This window comes from Pteropus medius, unplaced genomic scaffold (assembly GCF_902729225.1).
Source record: "Pteropus medius unplaced genomic scaffold, Ma_sr-lr_union100, whole genome shotgun sequence".
Lineage (NCBI taxonomy): Eukaryota > Metazoa > Chordata > Mammalia > Chiroptera > Pteropodidae > Pteropus > Pteropus medius.
The window spans coordinates 5091731-5112508 of NW_024348533.1; the positions used below are offsets into that span (position 1 = coordinate 5091731).

General features: G+C 39.3%; 1 protein-coding gene across 4 annotated transcripts in view; it reads left to right on the forward strand.

The window, feature by feature from the left end:
• MAPK9 (mitogen-activated protein kinase 9) overlaps positions 1-20778 on the forward strand; it is a 48802-nt gene that overhangs the window by 18913 nt on the left and 9111 nt on the right. For 3 of the 4 annotated variants that reach the window (XM_039880224.1, XM_039880223.1, XM_039880225.1), the window contains exons 3-7: positions 4009-4138; positions 6576-6634; positions 8674-8812; positions 16748-16913; positions 18217-18288. In XM_039880224.1, coding sequence (XP_039736158.1) covers positions 4009-4138; positions 6576-6634; positions 8674-8812; positions 16748-16913; positions 18217-18288 — 566 coding nt within the window. Of the gene's footprint in view, positions 1-1176; positions 1962-4008; positions 4139-6575; positions 6635-8673; positions 8813-16747; positions 16914-18216; positions 18289-20778 lie in introns of those variants that run through there. The other variant, XM_039880226.1, reaches the window with a different exon arrangement.

The window sequence follows — 20778 nt, forward strand, 5'->3', positions numbered from 1 at the left end:
CATTTTGCCAAACTTGAACTTGAGGTGAACCCAAATTGCTAGTGCCCCCAGGCACCCAGCAGAAGTAAAAGTAAATTCTCTCTGGAGGAAGGTAGCATTCTATCAAACTATCTAGAAATAGTTTGATACTAAATATCAAACTATTTCTAGATGGCAAACAGTTTTGTAAGTGTGGGCTCCAGCACACAATCAAAAATAATCACACAAGGAGATTAGACAACACACAAAATCCAGCACAAACAACAAGAGAAAGGAAATGATTCACAAGGGTTGTTGGCATTATTGGATCTAAACTTTGAATTAGCTATGATGTTATGTTCGGGATGATAAAGGCATGATGTTATGTTCGGGATGATAAAGGCATGAAAATTTTTTGATGGAAAGATGAAAACTTAAAAAAATAACAAATTCTAGAACTGTAAAATATAGTCATCCAACTATGAAGTTAATGGATGGATTTAACAGCATATTAGATATAACTGAAGAGAGAATTAGTGATCTGAAAGACATTAGAAAAAATATTCAGAATGAAGTCTGGTGAGACAAAAGGGTAGAAAAATACAGAGAGGGATGTATGAGTTTTTCTATTACTGCATTACAAATTACCACAAACTCAGTGGGTTCACAAGGTTTGTTGGCATTATTGGATCTAAACTTTGAATTAGCTATACCCATTTATAATCTCATAGTCTTCTAGGTCAGAAAACTGGGTAGGCTTGCCCAGGTTCTCTGCTTAGCATCAGAAAGGCTATAAACAAGATATCAGCTATATTGAGTTCTTATCTGGAGGTTCTGGGGAAGAATCTGCTCCCAAGTGCTTTCAGGTTGATGGCAGAACCTGTTCCTTGCATCTGTAGGTCTGAAATCCCTATTACCTTGCTCTCTGTCAGTCAGGGGCCGCTCTGCTCCTAGAGGATCCTGCATTCCTCCTCACGTGACCATGCTTCTTAAAGGCAGTAATGTCTCATCTGGTCTTCTCAGAATTCAAATCTCTGACTTTCCTTCTTCCCACGTGCCAGATCAAGCTCTGCTTCTAAAGGGCTCTTGTGATTAAATTAGCCCCTCATCTACCTTTTGTTAAATTAATGAGTATGTTTAGCCTCAATATATAGAGTCAATATACAAAAAAAAAAAAAAAAAGTCTAGAAATTAGTAGAATGAAATTAATCACTTTGGAAAATCGTTTGGTGTAATCTACTAAAATAAAATATATGTAGTTACACTGTTAGCTATGTACGCATTAGACATGCCTGCATAGGGGACCTAGAGCCATGTACAAAACTGTTTATAACTGTTTTTTCATAATTGCTGCCAACTGAGAACAACCAAAGTATCGATCAAGGTTACATCATATAGTCATGCAAAGGAATATTCTAGCTAATACACAGAACCCTAGCTACGCAAAGCAACAACCGATGAATCTCACAAAAATTATGTTGAATGAAAGAAGTCCGACAGATAATTTCAAAAACCAGGCAAAAATAAACCGTAGGTGGGTGGGGCTTAAAGATGCATGTTAAGCTGGTAGAAGCACAGAAGTGATTATCATCAAAGTCAGAGGCAGAGAGACAGAGGGACAGTTATTAGTAGGTGTGGGGCCCTTTGGAGATGCTGATAAAACATGCTCTTCATGCTAAATCATTGAGCCGAGGGAAAGGGAGCAAAGGCATGACTGTCAGGCATAAGTCTTGTTGGAGTTGCAAGAGAAAGTTAATTTTGGACTTGGAAAACAAATGATCAGTTAAGAATGAAGACAGAGAAAGCTCACCTTATCCCCTTTGCACTTTTTCTGAGGAAATTCCTTGAGGCTATACAACAAGAAAGAGAATGTGTGACACAATTAACAGTGGAGGCTAATAAGAAGAAGTCTCAGGCTGTTGGCTGTGCAGCAGGCCTGGAAAGAAGTTCCGAGAAACTTGTCTTCAAAAAGAATGGAATAGATTCCAAATAATAGATGTGAGGTAGGAAGTACTGACAATAGGCTTAAAAGACATATATTTTCCTTCTCTTACTAAGGGCAAAATGTATATTAGAAACTTTTGGTGGAAAAGCTAGGAAAAGTCATGATCTAAGTATAAAACAAATTTAGAAGGACATGCTGTTTGGGCAATTGATGAAACGTAAGGAAAGAATCCATTTGACCTCGATACTGGAAACAGCCTCACTCTTCGGAGTAGTAGCAAGAGTCACGTGATCTTCAGAAAATGAAATATAATCCCAGCTCTGCAATCAGCAGTATTTACATGCACACATATATACGCTGTGTGTCTTGATTTTCAACTTTTAGTCACATCCTAAATAGGAAACATGGAAGTCTTGATTGTAGACATCAAATAGGTATGTTATCAAGCTTGAACATTTAAGATAAGTTTGGAGGAGAGAGTAGAAAGCTGGAAGAAAAAGGACATGGAAGTTAATGGTCTCATTTTGCTGGGGAATTGAGAGGGTTCTTTGAAAGTTGACGGAACAGAAGTTTAAGCATATTATTGAAAGTTACATAGGTAACCAAGGGAAAAGTTAAAAATAACATGAGAACCAAAAACTGGGAGTTGGGGTTTCAAGTGAGTGACTAAATCCTCAGTTTTTATAATGAGAAGTAAGTAGGTAATTTCTAAACTTGATAAATGAGGAAATAGTGATAAAAGTATATTCTTTGGAGTTGAGAAATGACTCCAAGAAGTGAAACTAGGCATGATTGAAGGTAGTACCCCTGGAGTGGGAACTAAAAGGAGAAGTGTGTGTCTGCTCAGATGCTCAGAATTGATCCATTTGGCTTATTTTGGACACAAACTGTTGAGACCAAAACAGGTGTGTCTCAAATTCCTGAAGCTGAGAAATATATATATAAATACAAATACACATGTACATTAATTAATGATTTATTTCACAAATAGATTTCTCTTTAAAATTTTATCATTTTATGAATGGTGCATTTGCATATGGGCATGTGAATTTACATATATACAAACATGTACACATATGTGAACTGAATTAGAGAAAAAATAATTTCAAAGTGACGTGAAGTTTCTTACCATTCCTAACTCAATGATACAGCAGACAGCCTTCAATTTAAGAGCACGTTGAAGTTAAATTAGGGTTGTTTGGCAAAAAAAAAAAAACATCATTCATGAAAGTGAATAAGTATAAACCATATTATAAACTGAATAAGATAAAGAAATAGAAAACATTTTAAATGGTACTTCGGTTTTCAGGTGGACTTTAGCAACTTTTAACCCATGACACCCAGCCAAAAGATATAATACAAGTGGTATTGTTAGTACAAGTTTGAAATTAGTACAAAATGCACAACCAGGCTACTTCATTTTTCCTATTTTCTGAAGGAAAATGAGCCATAAATTTCAACTGGGAACTTGAGATCTGGAAACAAAGGCTCTAGAAGATGCTATTCTTACTCTAATAGTATGAGGCACTATTTCTAGTAGAATTTTATATATAGCAATTGCTTACATTAGAAATTTTGTATCTTGGGATTTACAGTGAGCTGAGATTTTGGCTTCTGTTTTCTTTTTAGATTTTTTCGTCTGGGAAAAACACAATCAATCAAAACTTAGATTTATTATATTCTTCCATGACTTCAACCATTTCTTCCACTCGAAAATATATTTTATTCTGTGATAATCAGTGATTTTTTTTTTCAACTTACTGGCATATTTAAACTGAAGATGTCACTTCTTGACTGGTCTTAACATTCTCTGTATTAAATTATTTGGTTCCGAACATAATAATCTCAACTAATATAATGAGAGATCACCATGCAAAGGATTGCTGAACCCCATCCTAACTGCAGCTGCCATGTCTGCGCCTCTGCAAAAGTGCCAGCCCATCCTACACTCTTGGCCACCTCCCCTGGTTCTTGCACCTCAGGTGGAGACAAGCAGAAAGATTTTTCCATGTTTGTTACTCATTAAAAAGATAATACACTGACTGTACATTATACATTCCCCAAAATCATTCTGATGGGTTCTTTATTATATTTCCTAATCACAGTGCTGCTTTCGATACCGTTCTTGGGATAAATGTTGCAGTCAAGAAACTAAGTCGGCCTTTTCAGAATCAAACTCATGCAAAGAGAGCCTATCGCGAACTCGTCCTCCTAAAATGTGTCAATCATAAAAATGTAAGTTATGTCTGTGCCTCCTCTGTAAACTTGAGTGTTGTCAGCGATATGATAATTTTCTGAGTCACATTGAGTTTAGACCGAGGGTAAACTAGTGATTAAAATAGCCATTTAAATGGTTATATTTTATTGGTAAAATTCTTATGAACATTGGGGAAATCAAAATCAGCAAGAAGCATCATGTTCCATAAGAACTGAAGTCACTCAGCGAGAACAGGAGTGTCAACCCTGTAGCCATTGGTTTTCACTGTTTCTGTTTCTATAAAATGACAACAGTATCAACCTAACAAATAGAAACAACTAAATATTTTTTAGAAAAACACTGTTCTATAAATAACTTTTTACCTTGCAATACAGACATTTCAGTTTTAAATAAATGTTATTAGATGACATTATATTCAAGATAGCTGTACTTGGCATCTTTGCAGAAATCAAAGCACTGTAAATTTTAAAGAGAAAAAGTATCTCTAGAAAATGAGGTTTTCAGACACCTTTTATGTTCTGTTACTGGTCTCTGAGCATTATTTTGAACATGATTTTGATAATTTTGCCACATTATAAAATCATAAAATGTTAAGTTTGGAAGGGCCTCTGGAAATCCCCTCACACAACCCTTTTTTGTTGTGAGAGGAGGAAGATGAGAATTTAAGGTTACATTCAACTCTATGTGGCTCCTGTTGTCTTAACATTTATGCTGGGTCTTTCTAGTGTAGAGACGTTAAATACAAAACTAAGATAGGTTCATTCTTTTGAGTCTGTGCTTTGAATTTTTTTTTAAATTTTTCTTATGCATGCTTTATTTTACTTATTTCAAAAAATTGTTTTCAGCTTACAAAAAGTATGGTTATTTTTAAAAATTCAAACAATATAAACAAGAAAGCAAAAATACTTGAATCTTACCACCCACAACGCACTATCATTAACACGTTGGTAAGCACTGTCATCCAGATGTGAACATACAACTTACATACATATGTAAACACCATGTGCTGTATTATCAGGCATCCTGCTGCTTTCCCTCATGGAATGTTGCTAGATCGCATAGGCATTAATGAACATAGATATAAACCATTTTTCAAATGGCTACATTGTGCAGATGCACAATTTATTTAACCAATCACCTATTATTGGATATTTAGGTTGTCTCCATTTTTTCACTATTATAAACAGTCTGCAATGAACATGTGTATGCGTGCATCTTTGCACACTTGCCCAGGTGAATTTCTTGGCCAAGATTTTTGGTGAAAGAGAATGTACACTTCTGGTTTTAATATTTGCTGACAAATTGACCTCAAGGAAGACTGTTAATTTTACACTTTGATCAAGAGTATCTGAGAATGTCTTTTATTTCTAAATTCCCCATCACTACATATTATTGATCATTTGTTTTGCTTTAGCAATCTGACAGACAAATGAAATGTTTTTATTTTTGAGGCTAAATTTCTTGCCTTATCTCTATTAGCCATTTATTTTTATTTCTTGAGACTGTTTTCCGTGGCTGTTGCCCATTTTTCTTTTGGACTGTTGGGCTCTTTCTTATGCATTTATAGATGACCTTTGTATATTAAAGCTATCAACCCTCTCTTCTTTTCTGTTTGACCTTATTTAGGTTGTTTTTGCTCTCCTGAGATTTTTGTTTGGTTAGTTGATTTTGGTTTGGGTTTAATGGAATTAAATCTAGATTTCCTCCTGTCATGCTTAGAAAAGGCTTTTCTACACTAGGATTATATAAATGTTTATTCATACTTTAATGTTTTATAGCTTCATGGTTTAGATTTAAATGTTTTCATTCCAAGATTATTTTAGTGTAAAGAATGAATTATAGATCCAGTTTTACTTTTTTCTTGGCTAGCCAGCCACCCCAATCCTATATATTGAATAATTCCTCTTTCCCTGGGTCTTTTGACATGATACTCAAGCAGCAGGAGTCATTTTTTAACCATCGGAGTGCCAGGACTGAGGCCTGCAGTGGGCTCTAGAATTCTCGTCAAGTAAATATATAATACTATGAGGTGTTACATCTTTATTATGCCAAAAATACAAACTTAGCCTTCATGTTTCAAAACTTTTTAGAAGTGTTCACATAATATTTGTTTTCAGAGTTAACATACTGCTTTATTTAGTGTTTTTCTACCCATAATTTCTACTACATGTTCAGAGTTAGACGTTGAGTATTAAAATTCTGTAACAGTAGTTACTAGAGACACATAAAAGTAATTAGATTAAAAATGCATCTTAATTCCAAGATAAGAATCCTAATCATTTAACTTTTTTCAAACGCCAAGTAACAGAATGTTTTTGTTAAATAAATAATAAATAGTGAGCTCCATTGTGATTTTTTTCCCCAGTTTTAATACACATTAATGTTAAACTTAATTTTTTATGATCAAGTAGAGTCATCTGACATACTGAGGTTTAACTAATTTTCTCTTTTCAGATCATTAGTTTGTTAAATGTGTTTACGCCACAAAAAACTCTAGAAGAATTTCAAGATGTGTAAGTATCATTTTTATTCAGTAATGCACTATGCATTGAAGACTGAAAATTGAGAAAGGAAAGTAACTGCTTTTTTTTCCTTAGGAAATATAGGTAGCAATACATTTTTAATATCTTAGTCACTTTTCTCTGTGGAAGAGAAATATTAAGGAAATGGATAATAATATTCGGCTATTTGTGCCTGGATGGTTATCATCCCCATAACAAATAAAAGGTGACTAGGAGTAATTCTTCAGAGCAGACAGTGACCATTAATGCCACTGATTTGCTTTCTTGAAATATAAAGTGTTTTTCTCCAGTCTCTTGAAAGCCAGGATTGTAGGGTTCAGGTGTTTACAATTATTATTTGAAATGGAAAGACTTCACTGTATTGGTGACATTTGAAGAAAGCCTTGAAGGAGGTGAGGGGTGAGTCCTGCAGATATTTGAGGGAAGATGGAATTGAGAAAGAAGGAACAAGCAGTGCAATGGTGCAGAAGTGGGAGCCTGCCTGGTGCGTTCTAAGGACAGCAAGAGGCCAATGTGGCTGGAGCAGGCGGAGCAGAGGAGAGACGAAGTGGGCTCAGAGCAGTGATAGGGCCATTGTAAGGATTACTCTAAAGCATGGTCAATAACATTTTCAGCAGAGGCCTGAGTTTATCTGCCTTGCATTTGAAAAGAATAGCTTCGGTTTCTGGGTTGAGAACCCCCCACAAGGCATGAGGACACACGAGACCAGTTGGGAGGATATTGCAGTAGTTCAGGTGAGAGATCATGGTAGCACCATTGAGACCCAATGGGGTGATTATAAGGGTAAAGGGAAGAGACTGGACACAAACTGTTTGGAGGTAGAACCATGATGTTTGCTTAGAGAGGAAGTATGGTGTGAGAGCAGGAGTTGAGACTGATGCCTGGGTTTTGGTTTGAGCCCCGGAAGGGTGAGAGTGCTCTCAGCCCAGATGGGTAGGGCTGCAGAAATAGCAGGTCGGAGGCTGGGGTGGAATCAGGGACTCAGTTTTAGATATGACTTCTGATGTCAGTTGGACACCCCAGTGGAGCTATTAAGTGAGCTGTTAGATAAATGAGCCTGGAAAGAGGCCTGGGTTGTTGGTATGAATCTGGGAGTTCACTGTCTATAGATGGTATTTAAAGCCTTGAGACCAGAGACCAGAGGAGATCACCAAGACCGTGACAGTTAGTGATGAGAAGAAGGCCAAGGACTGAGCACTGACTGTCCAACAGTAAGAAGTTGGAGAAAGCTGGAGAGCACGATCAGCCAGGACTTAGCAACATGGAAGCCGCTGGGGACCTTGAGGACAGTTTCAGCAGCGTGGTGGGAGCAAGGGCCTCATCAAAGTGGGATTAAGAAAAAGTAGGGGAAGAACTGGAAATGGTGAGCATGGACACCTTCTTAGGGAGTTTGCTTACAAAGGGAATAAAAATGGGGTGGTTGCTGGTGGGGAAAGTGAGGTTGAGTTTTCTTTTTTCTTTTTGAAAATTTATTTTTTAATTACAGTTGCCATACAATATTATATTAGTTTCAGGTGTACAACAGTGGTTAGACATTTATATAATTTATGAAGTGATCCCCCCAATAAGTCCAGTACCATCTGATGCCACACATAGTTATTACAATAGTATTGACTCCCTGTGCTGTACTTTACATCCCCAGGGGTCAGTTTCTTAAGATGAAAGAAATAACAAAATGGTTTCTATACTTGTAAGAATGATCCAATAGCAAAAAATTTAAGATGTATGAGAATTTGGATGTTTGAGATTCTGTTTACTACGATATAAAAATTGTTGTGTTCTTCACTTGAAAGACAATGTATTGTTAGTTATTTTTCTTTTGAAAACCTTACAGAGTTCCATTATCCATTTATTTCTTTTAAAGCTACCTTATAAAATGTTTAAAGAAAAACAAGTTATCGTTTTACTTTAGCCAATGCATTAACTGGGTTGGTAAGTTAATACTGTTTCATAAAAAAATCGAGTTTAATAACCATAAAGGAATTCTGGATAATTTTCATGTATACATGGCTGATCTTCTTTTCCCTCAGGTACTTGGTTATGGAATTAATGGATGCTAACTTATGTCAGGTTATTCATATGGAGTTGGACCATGAAAGAATGTCCTATCTTCTTTACCAGATGCTCTGTGGTATTAAACATTTGCATTCAGCTGGTATCATCCATAGAGTAAGTAACGATGCCGTGTTAATTTTATTTTTAAAATCACAATCATTTTGTTGGCATAATCCTCTAGATATAAAAGAAATTTGTCAGTGTTAGAAATCCAAATAAACTATGGGAATGTGTTGAGTTTCCAGACATTGTTGAGACGAGAAGACATTTGTAGAATACCTGGTTGGCCCAGCCCATGCCAGCCACCCAAGATGCAGGCAGGAGCCAGGGCTCAACTTGATACTGCAGAAGAATACTTAAAATTAGAGAAAACTTACAAGAATTAGACAAAGAACTTCCAAATACCATAAATTCATATTCGCCTATTAATATTTTTGCCATATTCGAAACCCCATTTTTAATGAATCAAGGGATTAGATTTGGGCTGGGAGAAAGTTAAGAGGCCATGTAGATAGAGTTGCTTGTGAAATCTTCCATAAATTATGGCCCAAATATTCGTTTCTTCTCTTGTAAAATTCTGCCACTCTGGCATCCTAGCCCCAGTGGTGGGAGCTTTTGGAATGGCCCTGGGTGGGCCCCTTGTTGGACTGAGGCTGGGCGTGAATGACAGGTGCCTGTGCTACTGCGAAGTAACATGTAAAAATCGGGGAGCTGCAATGTAATTCTCTTGTTAAGAGATTTAATAAGCTTGTTAGATGAGCTTTTATTTTTTGACTTGTACCACTGCATAAGCAGAACATCATGACAGAATTTTTTTAAAACAAGTAAAATGTTGAATGAGATTAGGCAGAAATAATATAATTTTATTGGAATCATTCATAGCATTCCCTGAATTATTACCGTACCAATTTTGTTGACAGACTGTCTTTACATACTATCAACATCAAGAAGTTATCATTTCTTGGAACTAAAATCTGTATGGAGAGGAAGATAGACGAGAACAATGAAGCCTTTTCATACAGAGAAGAATAGATTTTCGATGGTGTAGCAGATCGGTTAGGTGCCAGGAAAGATCGGTACCATCATAGCCACCAAATGGAGGTTTCCTGTGGCGGCAGAGCCCACCAATCCAGAGAGGGCTCAGCCCTTGTCCCTCACTGTCTGCAGCTGGAGGCCAGCATGGCAGAGGCATCCTGGTGCTACGAGAGCCTGTCCCCTGGCCTGGCCTGCTAGCTGATAAGCGCTTGGCTCCTGACCGGCGTGGCATTATGTGAAATACAGCCTTTGCTGCCACCAAGTGTTCAGTTAAAATAATACAAATTCTGTTGATAAATTTGCTTTAAAAATAATGCTATTTTTAATTAAAAAGAAAGATTTCCCAACATATTGTTCTATTTCTCTTCTTAAAATTTTCATAGACGTTTATATAAATGAAGGCACTCTTAATGTCTCTTAAATACATTTTGTATTAAATTCACGCTTTAGAATAAGTGCCTCGATTAGTAAGCTTACTATGTTAAACCTTATTAATTAAGTAAAAGGAAACAGTTTGCCTTGTTTTTCCCCTCTTGGGCCCAGATAACATGCCATCCTCCCTGTCCTGAGACCTGGTAGGAGCTGCAGGCCATACATGCCTGTGTCCAGGACTATGTGGTCCCTGTACCTTGGGCCTACTCCTGCTGACCACAGGTCAGATGTGGCCGAAGACGTGTTTGCTTTGCCCAGCATGGTGTTTAGAAACCTGAGAAGACCTGAGCAAATGATCCCATGGATCTCCGCTTTATTCTGTTCTCACCTTTGCGGGCCTGCCAGCCCCTCTGATTGGAAAGTAGCATGCTGTGGGAAAGGCCAATAAAGCAAATAGTGAAGGGCCCCTGCATGCCCTCCTCACCCACCCCTCTGGGTCTTCAGAGGCGATGAACACCCTGGAGTGTGTTAGCCTTCTCCATCCTTCGGCCTATATACAATACCACACACTTTCAATTTTGCTTATTAAAATGGTTTTATACTAAGCATAACATTGTAATTATTTGAAAAACACCCATACTACCACCACTTTTAACTTTATATTATTCAAAAAACTAAAAGAAATGAGAGTCCTCCAGCCCTCCACTGTCACCTGGAAGTAGCCAGTGAGCACTTGGGGTGTTTCCTTCCTTCCTTTACACTGACACCAACTTCCTACTTAAGCTGATACCAGTACAGCTGTTTATACTTATGTCTTTTTTAACTTATATTTTTCAAAAACAGGATCATTTTGTACATAATTGTCCTGCAACTTGCTGAGTGAGTTGGTTGATTCATTTTTTTATTTTAATCAAGTTTCAACTAGTTCTACAAATATTTATTTATTTTAATTAGTTTCAAGTATATAGTACATTAGTTAGACATCTATATATAGATATCTATATAGTTCATAAAACGATCCCCCCAATTGCTCCCCACCTCCCCTGACCCTCTACCTAGCCAACATATTAATGCTAACTGCATTTCCTCTGCCGTGCTCCCCATCCTCATGACCATCCATCAGCTACTAATTTGTACTTCTTTAACCCTTCACCTCATTCTCCCATCCCCCCAACTCCTCATCCCCTCTGTCCATCACCAGATTGTTCTCTATATTTGTGAGTCTGTTTTTGATTAGTTTATTCTTTTTATTCCTTAGATTCTGCATATAAGTGAAATCATATAGTGTTTATATTTCTCTGACTTAAATACCTTCTAGGTCCATTCCTTTCTTTTTAGTCTGTGTGTCTTTTAATCTGAAGTGAGTCTCTTATAGGCAACATGTAGGGATCTTGTTTTCCTTTCCATTTATCCACTCTATCTTTTAGTTGGAGCACTTCTTTTCCATTTGAGGTACTTATTAATAGGAATGTAGTTGTTACCATTCTTTATTCTCAGTTTTGATACATGTTTTTTCTTCTTAAAGAAGTCCCTCCAACATTTCCTGTAATACTGGCTTGGTGGCGATAAATTCCTTTAGCTTATTTTTGTCTGGGAAGCTCTTTATCTGTCCTTCAACTCTAAATGATAGCTTTGCTGGATAAATTATTCTTGGTTGTAGATCCTGGGTCTTCATCCTGTCGAATATTTTTTGCCAAGCCCTTCCGTCCTGCATAGTTTCTTTTGAGAAATCAGCTGCCAGTCTTATGGGTGCTCCCTTGTCGGTAACTATCTTCTTTTCTCTTGCTGCTTTTAATATTCTTTCTTTGTGTTTAACCTTTGGCATTTTAATTATGCTGTGTCTTGGTGTGGGCCTCTTTGGATCCCTGTTTCTTGGGGATTCTCTGAGCTTCCTGGGGTCTTATGTCCATTTTCTTCACCAGGTTAGGGAAGTTTTCCATCATTATTTCTTCAAACAGCAGTTCAACATCTTGTTTTCCTTCAGATACGCTGATCAGATGGATATTTTGTCTCATATACTCCTTAAATTATTTTTATAGTCTTGGCATCTTATCTCTTGCCATTCCGATTGAGTGTCCTTGGCTTTCCCATCCTCTAGATAGGGCAATTGATCCTTTTCTTTATTCACTTTGTTTATTCTTTTGTTTATTCCATTTAATGTACTTCTCATCTTAGATAATGTTTTTCATTTCAGACTGGTTCTCTTTTATAATTTCCATTTCCATTTTTATGTTTTTTATCTCTCTGTTGAAGTTCTCACTAAATTTATCTACGCTTCCCAAAAGTTCATTGAGCATCTTTATAACCAGTGTTTTGAACTCTGCATCTGTTAGATTACTTGACAACATTATATCTGGATCTCTATTCTGTTCTCTCATATGGTTTCTGCTTCTTTGTCTTCCCATTTTGGCTGCTTTTCCATGTCTGTTTCTATGTACTCAGCAAAGCTCCTAAGTTTCCTGGTCTTATTAGTGTGGATTTGTGAAGTAAGTGTCCAGTGGCATAGTCCTGAGAGGGGTTCAGCTGCAGGCCAAACTTAGCCCAAGCCTCTACCCCTCCAGGGCCACATGTTAAGATTCAGTAAGCAACCCACAGATGCTGTGCTTATAGTGGCCTCAAAAGGCCATGCCAGAAACTGAGACCAGCTGCCTCCAGTGTGAGTCTAGTCATTGCTCAGCAAGGAGCACCTAACTCACTGAGGATATACCTGGATGTGGCTTGGGTGGAGCCACGATTTGAGGGAGGCGGGGTTTCAGTGAAGCCTCTGGGCAGAATGACCTCTATTATCCAGTTTGATGATGTCATGGCTATGGCGGCGCTGTGTCTGTGCACTGGGAGCGGGGAGGGCTCAACAGGGCACATCTGTACAGAGCAAGTCTCGCCTCAGGTTTCATTCCAGCACTATCTCCCTGTATGTTCCTGGTGCTCCCTGCACACAGCCGAATCGGCACTGGTGCTCAGAGCGAGCAGGTCCGTCACTGCAAAAATATGCTTGCGGACACAGCCCCTTTCAGAGGCATCTGCCACTGCCGCTACCACAGCCTCTGTCTCAGCCACTCAGGACTGGGCAGCCCCATGTCCTCACTCCGTCCTACCTTCTGCCGTTGCAGGGTGATTTCTTGGATTTCTCCCTAGTTGTACGGCTTGTTCATCTAGATCCCAGGTGATTTTTCCTTGCTACTTGCTCCTTGTTTCCGTCACAACTTTGATTTGGTCACCAGAGGGATGAACAGAGCCTCTATCATCTATGCCATTTTTCCCCCTCCTTCTACAAATATTTATTTTTTAAAAAAAGAGTCCTCACTTCATTCCCTTTTCTCTTTTATTTCACTCTTCCTAGAAACAAACCTTTTAGGTCTTTTAGCCATTGTTTTAGTATTTATCTCCATGTCTTAATATGATTAGATCTCTATTAGTTGACTTTTTAAAATTTGGAGCATAGGATACTGATTTAGTTCACTTTCACCAACTGCGACCCTCACTTACCTGTTCCCCAACAAACCCAGTATTTACAGTGTTACTGGTTTTTGATCCATATCCATATTATATTTTACATCATCATGACCGTATAAATGCTTTCCATAGCCAGCCATACATTTATACCACAAATATATTTCTTTTCTTTTCACCATTTTATCAGTGGAGTTAACGACACTTGTCTTCTACTTGTTTGAGTTTTGTCGTCATTGTTTTAGTTTTCAAGAAGGGAGCAGTTTTCGGTGTTCTTATAGCCGATTTGACCCTAAACCTTCTGCCGGGCATCTGAGGCTTCTCCCAGTGCATCCAAATGTGCTAGCCATTTCATCAGTTTCATTGTTTCCTGTGCTCCCTCCCACAGTCTCAGCCCTGCCGCCCCTCTGCTCTTCAGTTGCAGGTGTTTTGTGTGATCTTGGATGCTACCCAAGGAGGCGACTCTGTGGGTCTGGCCCCCAGATTTGTTGGTTGTATTTTGACGTGTGTTTCTGGTTTTCCTTGTTTTGGATGACTTTTAAGATTTGAAGGGGCAGAACTGTTTTTATCTTGAAGCTACAAGTTCAATTCATCCTGGAAAGCTGCCTCTGGTTGTGTGTGGAACTGATAGGAGAGTGGCCGAGCATGTGGGGGCCTTTGGGGCCTGGGACCTCTTTAACCACCTCCTCGGGGCCACTAGGAGGACAGCTCCCTCTCCCATTCCTGCCAGGATGACCCTCCCCATTGTAAACAGCCCAGTTTGCATTTTATCATAGTTTTTCAGCAGGTGGCAGTAAAGTGTGTTGTTCCAACAAAATCAGAGCAAGCCGAGGACTCTGATAGGTGCAGGTGACAGGGATGAGCGTGTTTCCTAATTCACTTGGGTTCGGTGAGCTGGCCAGGTGCTGCTCTGTCCCCTTCATTCATGTGGCTCTGCTTTCGTTCCCAGCCAGGTTGGTTTGCATGGCTGCTGGATGGTAAAGTGGAGATAGTTCAGATTTTTAAAATATCACCTTCTAGAAAGGAAGCACCCGCTGCCGTCCCCACAACTGTGTCAGGGGCTTCCCCATCACCACTGGATATTGCTCTTCTTCTCGTCGCCACAGGAGAGACTAAAACCGGTTTCTCGTCATTTGGAGTTTTAAAGTAATTTTTTGTGTGTGAAGTTAGCATTTTACCTTTTAGTAGTTTGTATTCTAAAATACCTATTCTTTCTATATTCTTTGATTTTAAAAAAGGAAGCTGGAAGCCAACACTGGCTTGCTTTCCCTTGTACAGAATGGCAAATGCACATGGGGTTGGGGTGAGGGTGCCCCCAGGACTCCCCCACAGTGAGGCACACAGTGCTCAGGGCATCTCTTGGGGCTCGGTGGGAATTTTCACCACGTTTTTAAGTCATATGTTTGTAATTTCCATTTTCCCGAATCCAGGAAATTTAGAAAGAGAGCATTTATCAGTAATAAAATAGAACATTAGCTGTCGTCATTTTTAAATGGTTCTCTGCTCATCCCAGTGACATTTTGCAGCACCACGTGCCTACTTGCAGCACATCAGTTGGAAAGTTTTAAGTGGGTGCTGGGTCTAGTTCTCCTGGGTCCTCCTCTGTGCTGTGACTTGGCAGTTTGACACAGCAGCTACACATTGGAAAACTTGTGAATAGAATAGACTTGGATTGTCCAGAAGTCACAGCTTCTGGGGCGACTTTGCAGGCTGGCGTCTCCGGGCAAAAGTTGGATTCCTGGGGCCTGAGGAGGGGTGGGGTTTGGAGATGGGCATGAAGAAAGGCCCCAGAGTTATGAGGGAAAAACTGTAGGAGTTGAGTTCAAGCATCGAGCGTGGTGGAGTGTGTGATATGTGTGCTCCTCAGCAAGCAGCTTCTGCTCGTCCATTCTGTCAAGCTCCGTGCTGAGAGCCGGAGGCACAGGGGGGGCCTCCCCTCACAGAGCCACACTGGGAAGCACTGGAGACATGGCAGGGATGGTGGGTCCCAGGGGAGGATGTGGGTAGGGTGGGTAGGGTGCTGGGGTTGGTGATCATGGTGGAATTCTTCTTCCAAGGAATGAAAGAGCCATGTCCAGGGTCAGAATTCTAGTGCCCTGCCATCCAGTAGCGTAGCCACCAGTCACATGAGGCTGTTGAGCACTATAATTGAATGCGACAGTACTGAAAAAAGAATGTAAAATAGCTCATTAATAATTTTTATGTGTTGGTTACATTTTGAAATAATAATACTGTCAAACAAACTCAAAAAGAGTCTAGAGGCTTTGGCTAGAAATAAACAGTAGATTTATTCAAGGGTCTTAGAGTTTGCACACTAGGAACACCACTAGGCCAAAACCCAGAGGTGTGCCAAAGAAGAGAGAAAAGTTAAGCATTCTCACAGTAAAAGTGCATTCTTGAGAATAATCAGCCCTGTGTTCTCAGCCCTAGGATTGGTCTAGGGTAGTTATCACCCACATGATGGGTGCCAGGAGGTCTGGTTCTATCCATGGTCTGGATAATGGATGTCAGGTGGCCTGGATATGTGAATCCTTCAGGGAGTTACCCAGAGGTCTTGTGTGTGTCCAAGATGTGTATCCAGGCATTGACACAGGACTAAAAAGTTCAAAAAGTTTAAGTTCACAGACTACTTAGAACAAGCATAGAGCCTTGTCTCATGCCTTGTTAATAATTTTAACAGCTTGGTTAAAGTGACTCCATTTTATATAGACCCTGTCTTCACTGTTTCTTCAGTGCTATGGATATATAGGATTAAATAAAGTATATTATTAAATTAACTTTGTTTTTATTCACTTTTTTTAGGGCAGCTGCTGGAAGATGTAAATTATGTCTTTTGGACTGTGGGGAAGAGCCAGTGTTGGGAACGGAAGGGTGACCAGGCGCCAAGGGAGAGTGGGCAGGAGGGGTGGTGTGGAAGCTCTCAGAAGGTTTTAAACAGAAAAATCTTGAAGGTTTCTCCGTGGGGCTAAGGGCAACCATCTGACCTCTTCAGGATGATCTGTATTCATTTCGGTTTGAGAATAGGATTTTCTGAAGTTGTTCCAAAATGCCAAGGTTCGATTCCATCTTTTCTCTTTCTGCTGCCACTCTTGTATACTGCAGTGGTTGCTGACCTCACGGGTCCTTGTCAATGCAAGACTGTTTTTAGCATGCTTTGGTTCATTTTCTTCATTTAAACTATTTCATTCCTAGGATTTGAAACCTAGCAACATTGTAGTGAAGTCAGACTGCACCCTTAAGATCCTGGACTTTGGCCTGGCCCGGACCGCATGCACCAACTTTATGATGACTCCCTATGTGGTGACACGGTATTACCGGGCGCCCGAAGTCATCCTGGGCATGGGCTACAAAGAGAATGGTGAGTACAGACATGGCTGGAAGAGGCTGAGATGTTTAAAAGTCGTGCTATTGGTCATCACTATTTTTTTTCTTTTTCCTGTGACTTATATGAAATATAACATGGGGACTGTGTTATGCATAGGTTATCATAGTCCACAGATAAGAAATAATTAACTTTATATTTCCATTAGTTAAAATCATTCACTTTTGAAATAAATATTTTTGAATATTTATCAAAGTATGACATACTTATAGAAAAGTATGCAAATCTCAAGTGTGCACTTGACAGGAGTGCACCCACATAAACCAGCACTGCCCGAAGCCTCCCCAGGGTCCCCCCAGCTCTCAGCCCCCAAGGGAAGCCATGATCCTGATTCCTAGCACCATGGATTGATTTTACTTGTTTTTGAACTTTATATAAATGGAATAATACAAAATATTCTCTTTTACGTAAAATCAGTTTTTGAACATCAAAACTTCACTCATTCTAGCAATCTCAGAGCTCTTTCAAACTTAGCTTTTGACAGATTTGTCAAAAAGAATGAAATCACATTTAGTTGTTTAAAAAAAGTCTGAAAGTTTGCCCCAACATCTGAAATGAGCTCTGCTTCAGGTTCATTTAAACGTTCTGTGACCCATGTCCCCACTCTGAGAGACAGCTCTGTGGGCTTCTGTTGTCCCCTGTGGAAGAGACAAAAACTTTGATTCCTGGTTAGCTTCTCCCACCATGTCCCCACCATCAGGAGCACTAAATAGCCCTCTCTCTGCCTGGCTCTCTCAGGCCTTAGGTTCAGCTGATTCAGAGGTGTGAGGTCCGTGCTTTACAGAAGCTCCCTTTGGCAAGTTGGGTTTGTCCTTGTATGGGAGGGGGTTTGAGGAAAGACGTGGCGTCTCCTGCTGGTTTTAATCACCTGGTGTTTGGTAGTGGACATCTGGTCTGTCGGGTGCATCATGGCAGAAATGGTCCTCCATAAAGTCCTGTTTCCAGGAAGAGACTGTATCCTTCACAGGGAAACCCTGCGCTGGCCACAGGGCCGGGGCAGTGGCCATGTGGCCTGAAACAGCTTTGTGTGGACAGGCACTTCTTGTTTCTGGGGTTTCATTTGCTTTTTCAAGTATCAATATCTTTGGCACTAAAACCCTAGATTGCTGCAAACTGGTGGCTACAACAGAGCTCAGCAATCATTCATATCGTGTGAAGTTCACCCTTAGAGCAGTTTGTTCTTCCACATCTGTGTGTTTAGTGCACTGTTAGAATTCCTTTCCTCACCTTTGTTTTGTTCATAGCACTTTATAATTTTATCATTTCATTTTATTTTCAGTTGATATCTGGTCAGTGGGTTGCATCATGGGCGAGCTGGTGAAAGGTTGTGTGATATTCCAAGGCACTGACCGTATCCTTCCCGGGACCTTCCCGGCCATGCTTCCTATAAACGCCAAAGGCAGCAGGAGTGCAAAAGAAAAATGTCGTAATTCCAGACTGTGTTTTAAGGGGGCTTTATTATGTTTGTTAAATTAGTGTCACACACCAAATGGTTCCATTTTACATCTTCTTTTTTACTTGACTACCTGTAATGATTTTATTGAAGCTTAGAATTAAGTTAAACCAATTACATTAGGTCTGAATTTTATCAAAAATAGCTTATAAAAATTTATTTACTCTTTGACAAATGTATTCTGACATTTAAATGAAAAGACTGTTTATTTAGTTCATTGAATTAATTTAACTAGGCAAGTTGCTATTTAACTTTAATAGGCCACTATTCTTGTATAATTCAATTAATATACTATTTTGTTAGTTATTAGTATGCATTAAATACTTTCCCCCAAAGTAAGAACTGAAGTAACACTGCATAAAACCAAAATGAAAAAGGTTAAAATGAAAGTTTGGGAGGAACGATATTTAGTTAATTTTCTTGTTTGTTACTCTGCTGACATTTTGTAGAAATTTTTAAAAGATCCATCCAGAAGGTTATTTTGTGACACACTGGGAAATCTAAATAAATAAAAAATGCAAAAAGATTAACTTATCCTATGGTCAGGAAATCATATTAATGACATATAGTGTGAAGGAGAATAGATAATATAATAGATATAGTAGCTTTCTTTCCTCATATTCCTCATATTCTTCCATCATTAATATGTTTTACTCTAACATGGTTCTTCGCATATGCCCTTTTTCATTTGTGTTCTAACCACTTAATATTTTCATTAGTCTTTGATTTTGTTTTGTTATGAATGCTTAAAGTGGTCTCTGTTCATTGGTAGATTGATGATTATTTTTAAAGGAAATCAAGCTGTGTAGTCAGTGTTCGTATGTACTTTATTTAAAGTAACTTTAGTTTTTTATAATTTTATGAGGGTGGTTTCTTATTATATAAATTCTTCACAACACAAACTTGGAATGAAAAGAGTTTTTTCCTGCTATTTGATGTACTGTCCTCTACATTTTCTGCATCCCAGATTTTATATGAAGTTAAATGCATCATTTTATTTTCTAATAAATTTTCTAGCAGTTTTCCATAGCTTACCTTAGATTCACTTCTTTCAAACTGTAAGTAAGGAGGCCTTTGTTTACAAATAAACTCAGTTAAAAACAGAAAAGTTGATGTATTCTAAAGATAAATAATTTAGAAGCATCTATTTAACATTCAGTTTTTCAATTCTTATTCATTTTGTGCCTTTTTTTTATCAGGAAATGTTTTCTTTAGAAAGTACAAAAATGAAAAATGCGGGTACCTTTTGGTGCTTCGTTAAATAATTTAAAATTTCTATTTTACATATTAACATCTTTCAGTGTCAGTAATTAATAGTTATATATATAAAGTCGGAACACATACAGAGATTAACATCACTTTCCAAAGATAATTTTGCCAACTTTTTCAAACATTAGATTAAAAATTACTGGGATAGAAAGATTCTGGAAACCAGACTGCAGTTCCATAGATTTTCTTTAGATTTGTGACCCAGGGTAGAGAAGAAACTCCTGTCTCCCCCCGCCGCCCATGGCCTGTAAGGAAGAGAAAGCTTTAGCCAGTCCACCTTGGGCCCAAGTTCTGACCCTCATGTGGTGACTGTGTGACCTTGAGGAGTCAGGCCTCCCTGAGCCTTGGTTCCCGTTTGGTATAATGAGAGCACAACAGTGCCTTTGCACATCAGGGCTTATTGGAACTGTCTTCCCCGGCCCACCCCCCTGTAGTCTGTAGACAGCGGGGTGGGCCGGGGAAGACAGTTCCAATATCTTTCATGAACCCAGTAGATATTTGTTGAGCACCCACCCTTTCCTAGGCTCCCATCGGACTTACATTGGAAGAGGATGGCCCAGCTGCTGAGCTGAGGATAGATACAAGGGTGGGGACTGAAGCAGGGAGACCAGGATGGTGGAGTGGGTGGGTGGGTGGGGAGGGCTGGGATGCTGTATCTGTTTGGATGCTCAGCCCTCTGAGAGCCTCCTTAGGGTGCTGAGATGGAGGTCAGTGGAGATGTCAAGGGCAGAGAGTGGTCTCCCAATACTGTGCGAAGCTAGACACCGGTAGTGAGTGCAGCGGAGAGGACCACATCCTCTGGGTGGCGGAGAAAAGAGCTGGCAAAGCTACATAAGAGGCCCTGCCAGAGAGCAAGGCCTGGAGGCCAGGAAGGGAGTTACTGAAGGAGGCTGGTAGGCAGTTAAAAAGAAGAGGACTGGGAATTGACCACTGGGGTGAGGGAATGTCACCAGCAACCTCGATGGGCAGATTTTTATGGAGTGATGGAGGAATAGCCTGTCAAGAGGTTGTTTAAGTGAGAACCAGAAGCTGGCCTTAGAGATACAAGTAGAAGCCTCTTTTTTGCTGCAGGTGAGAATGGTAGCTAAGCTGCAGGTATGGAGCCAAAAGCCATTGGCT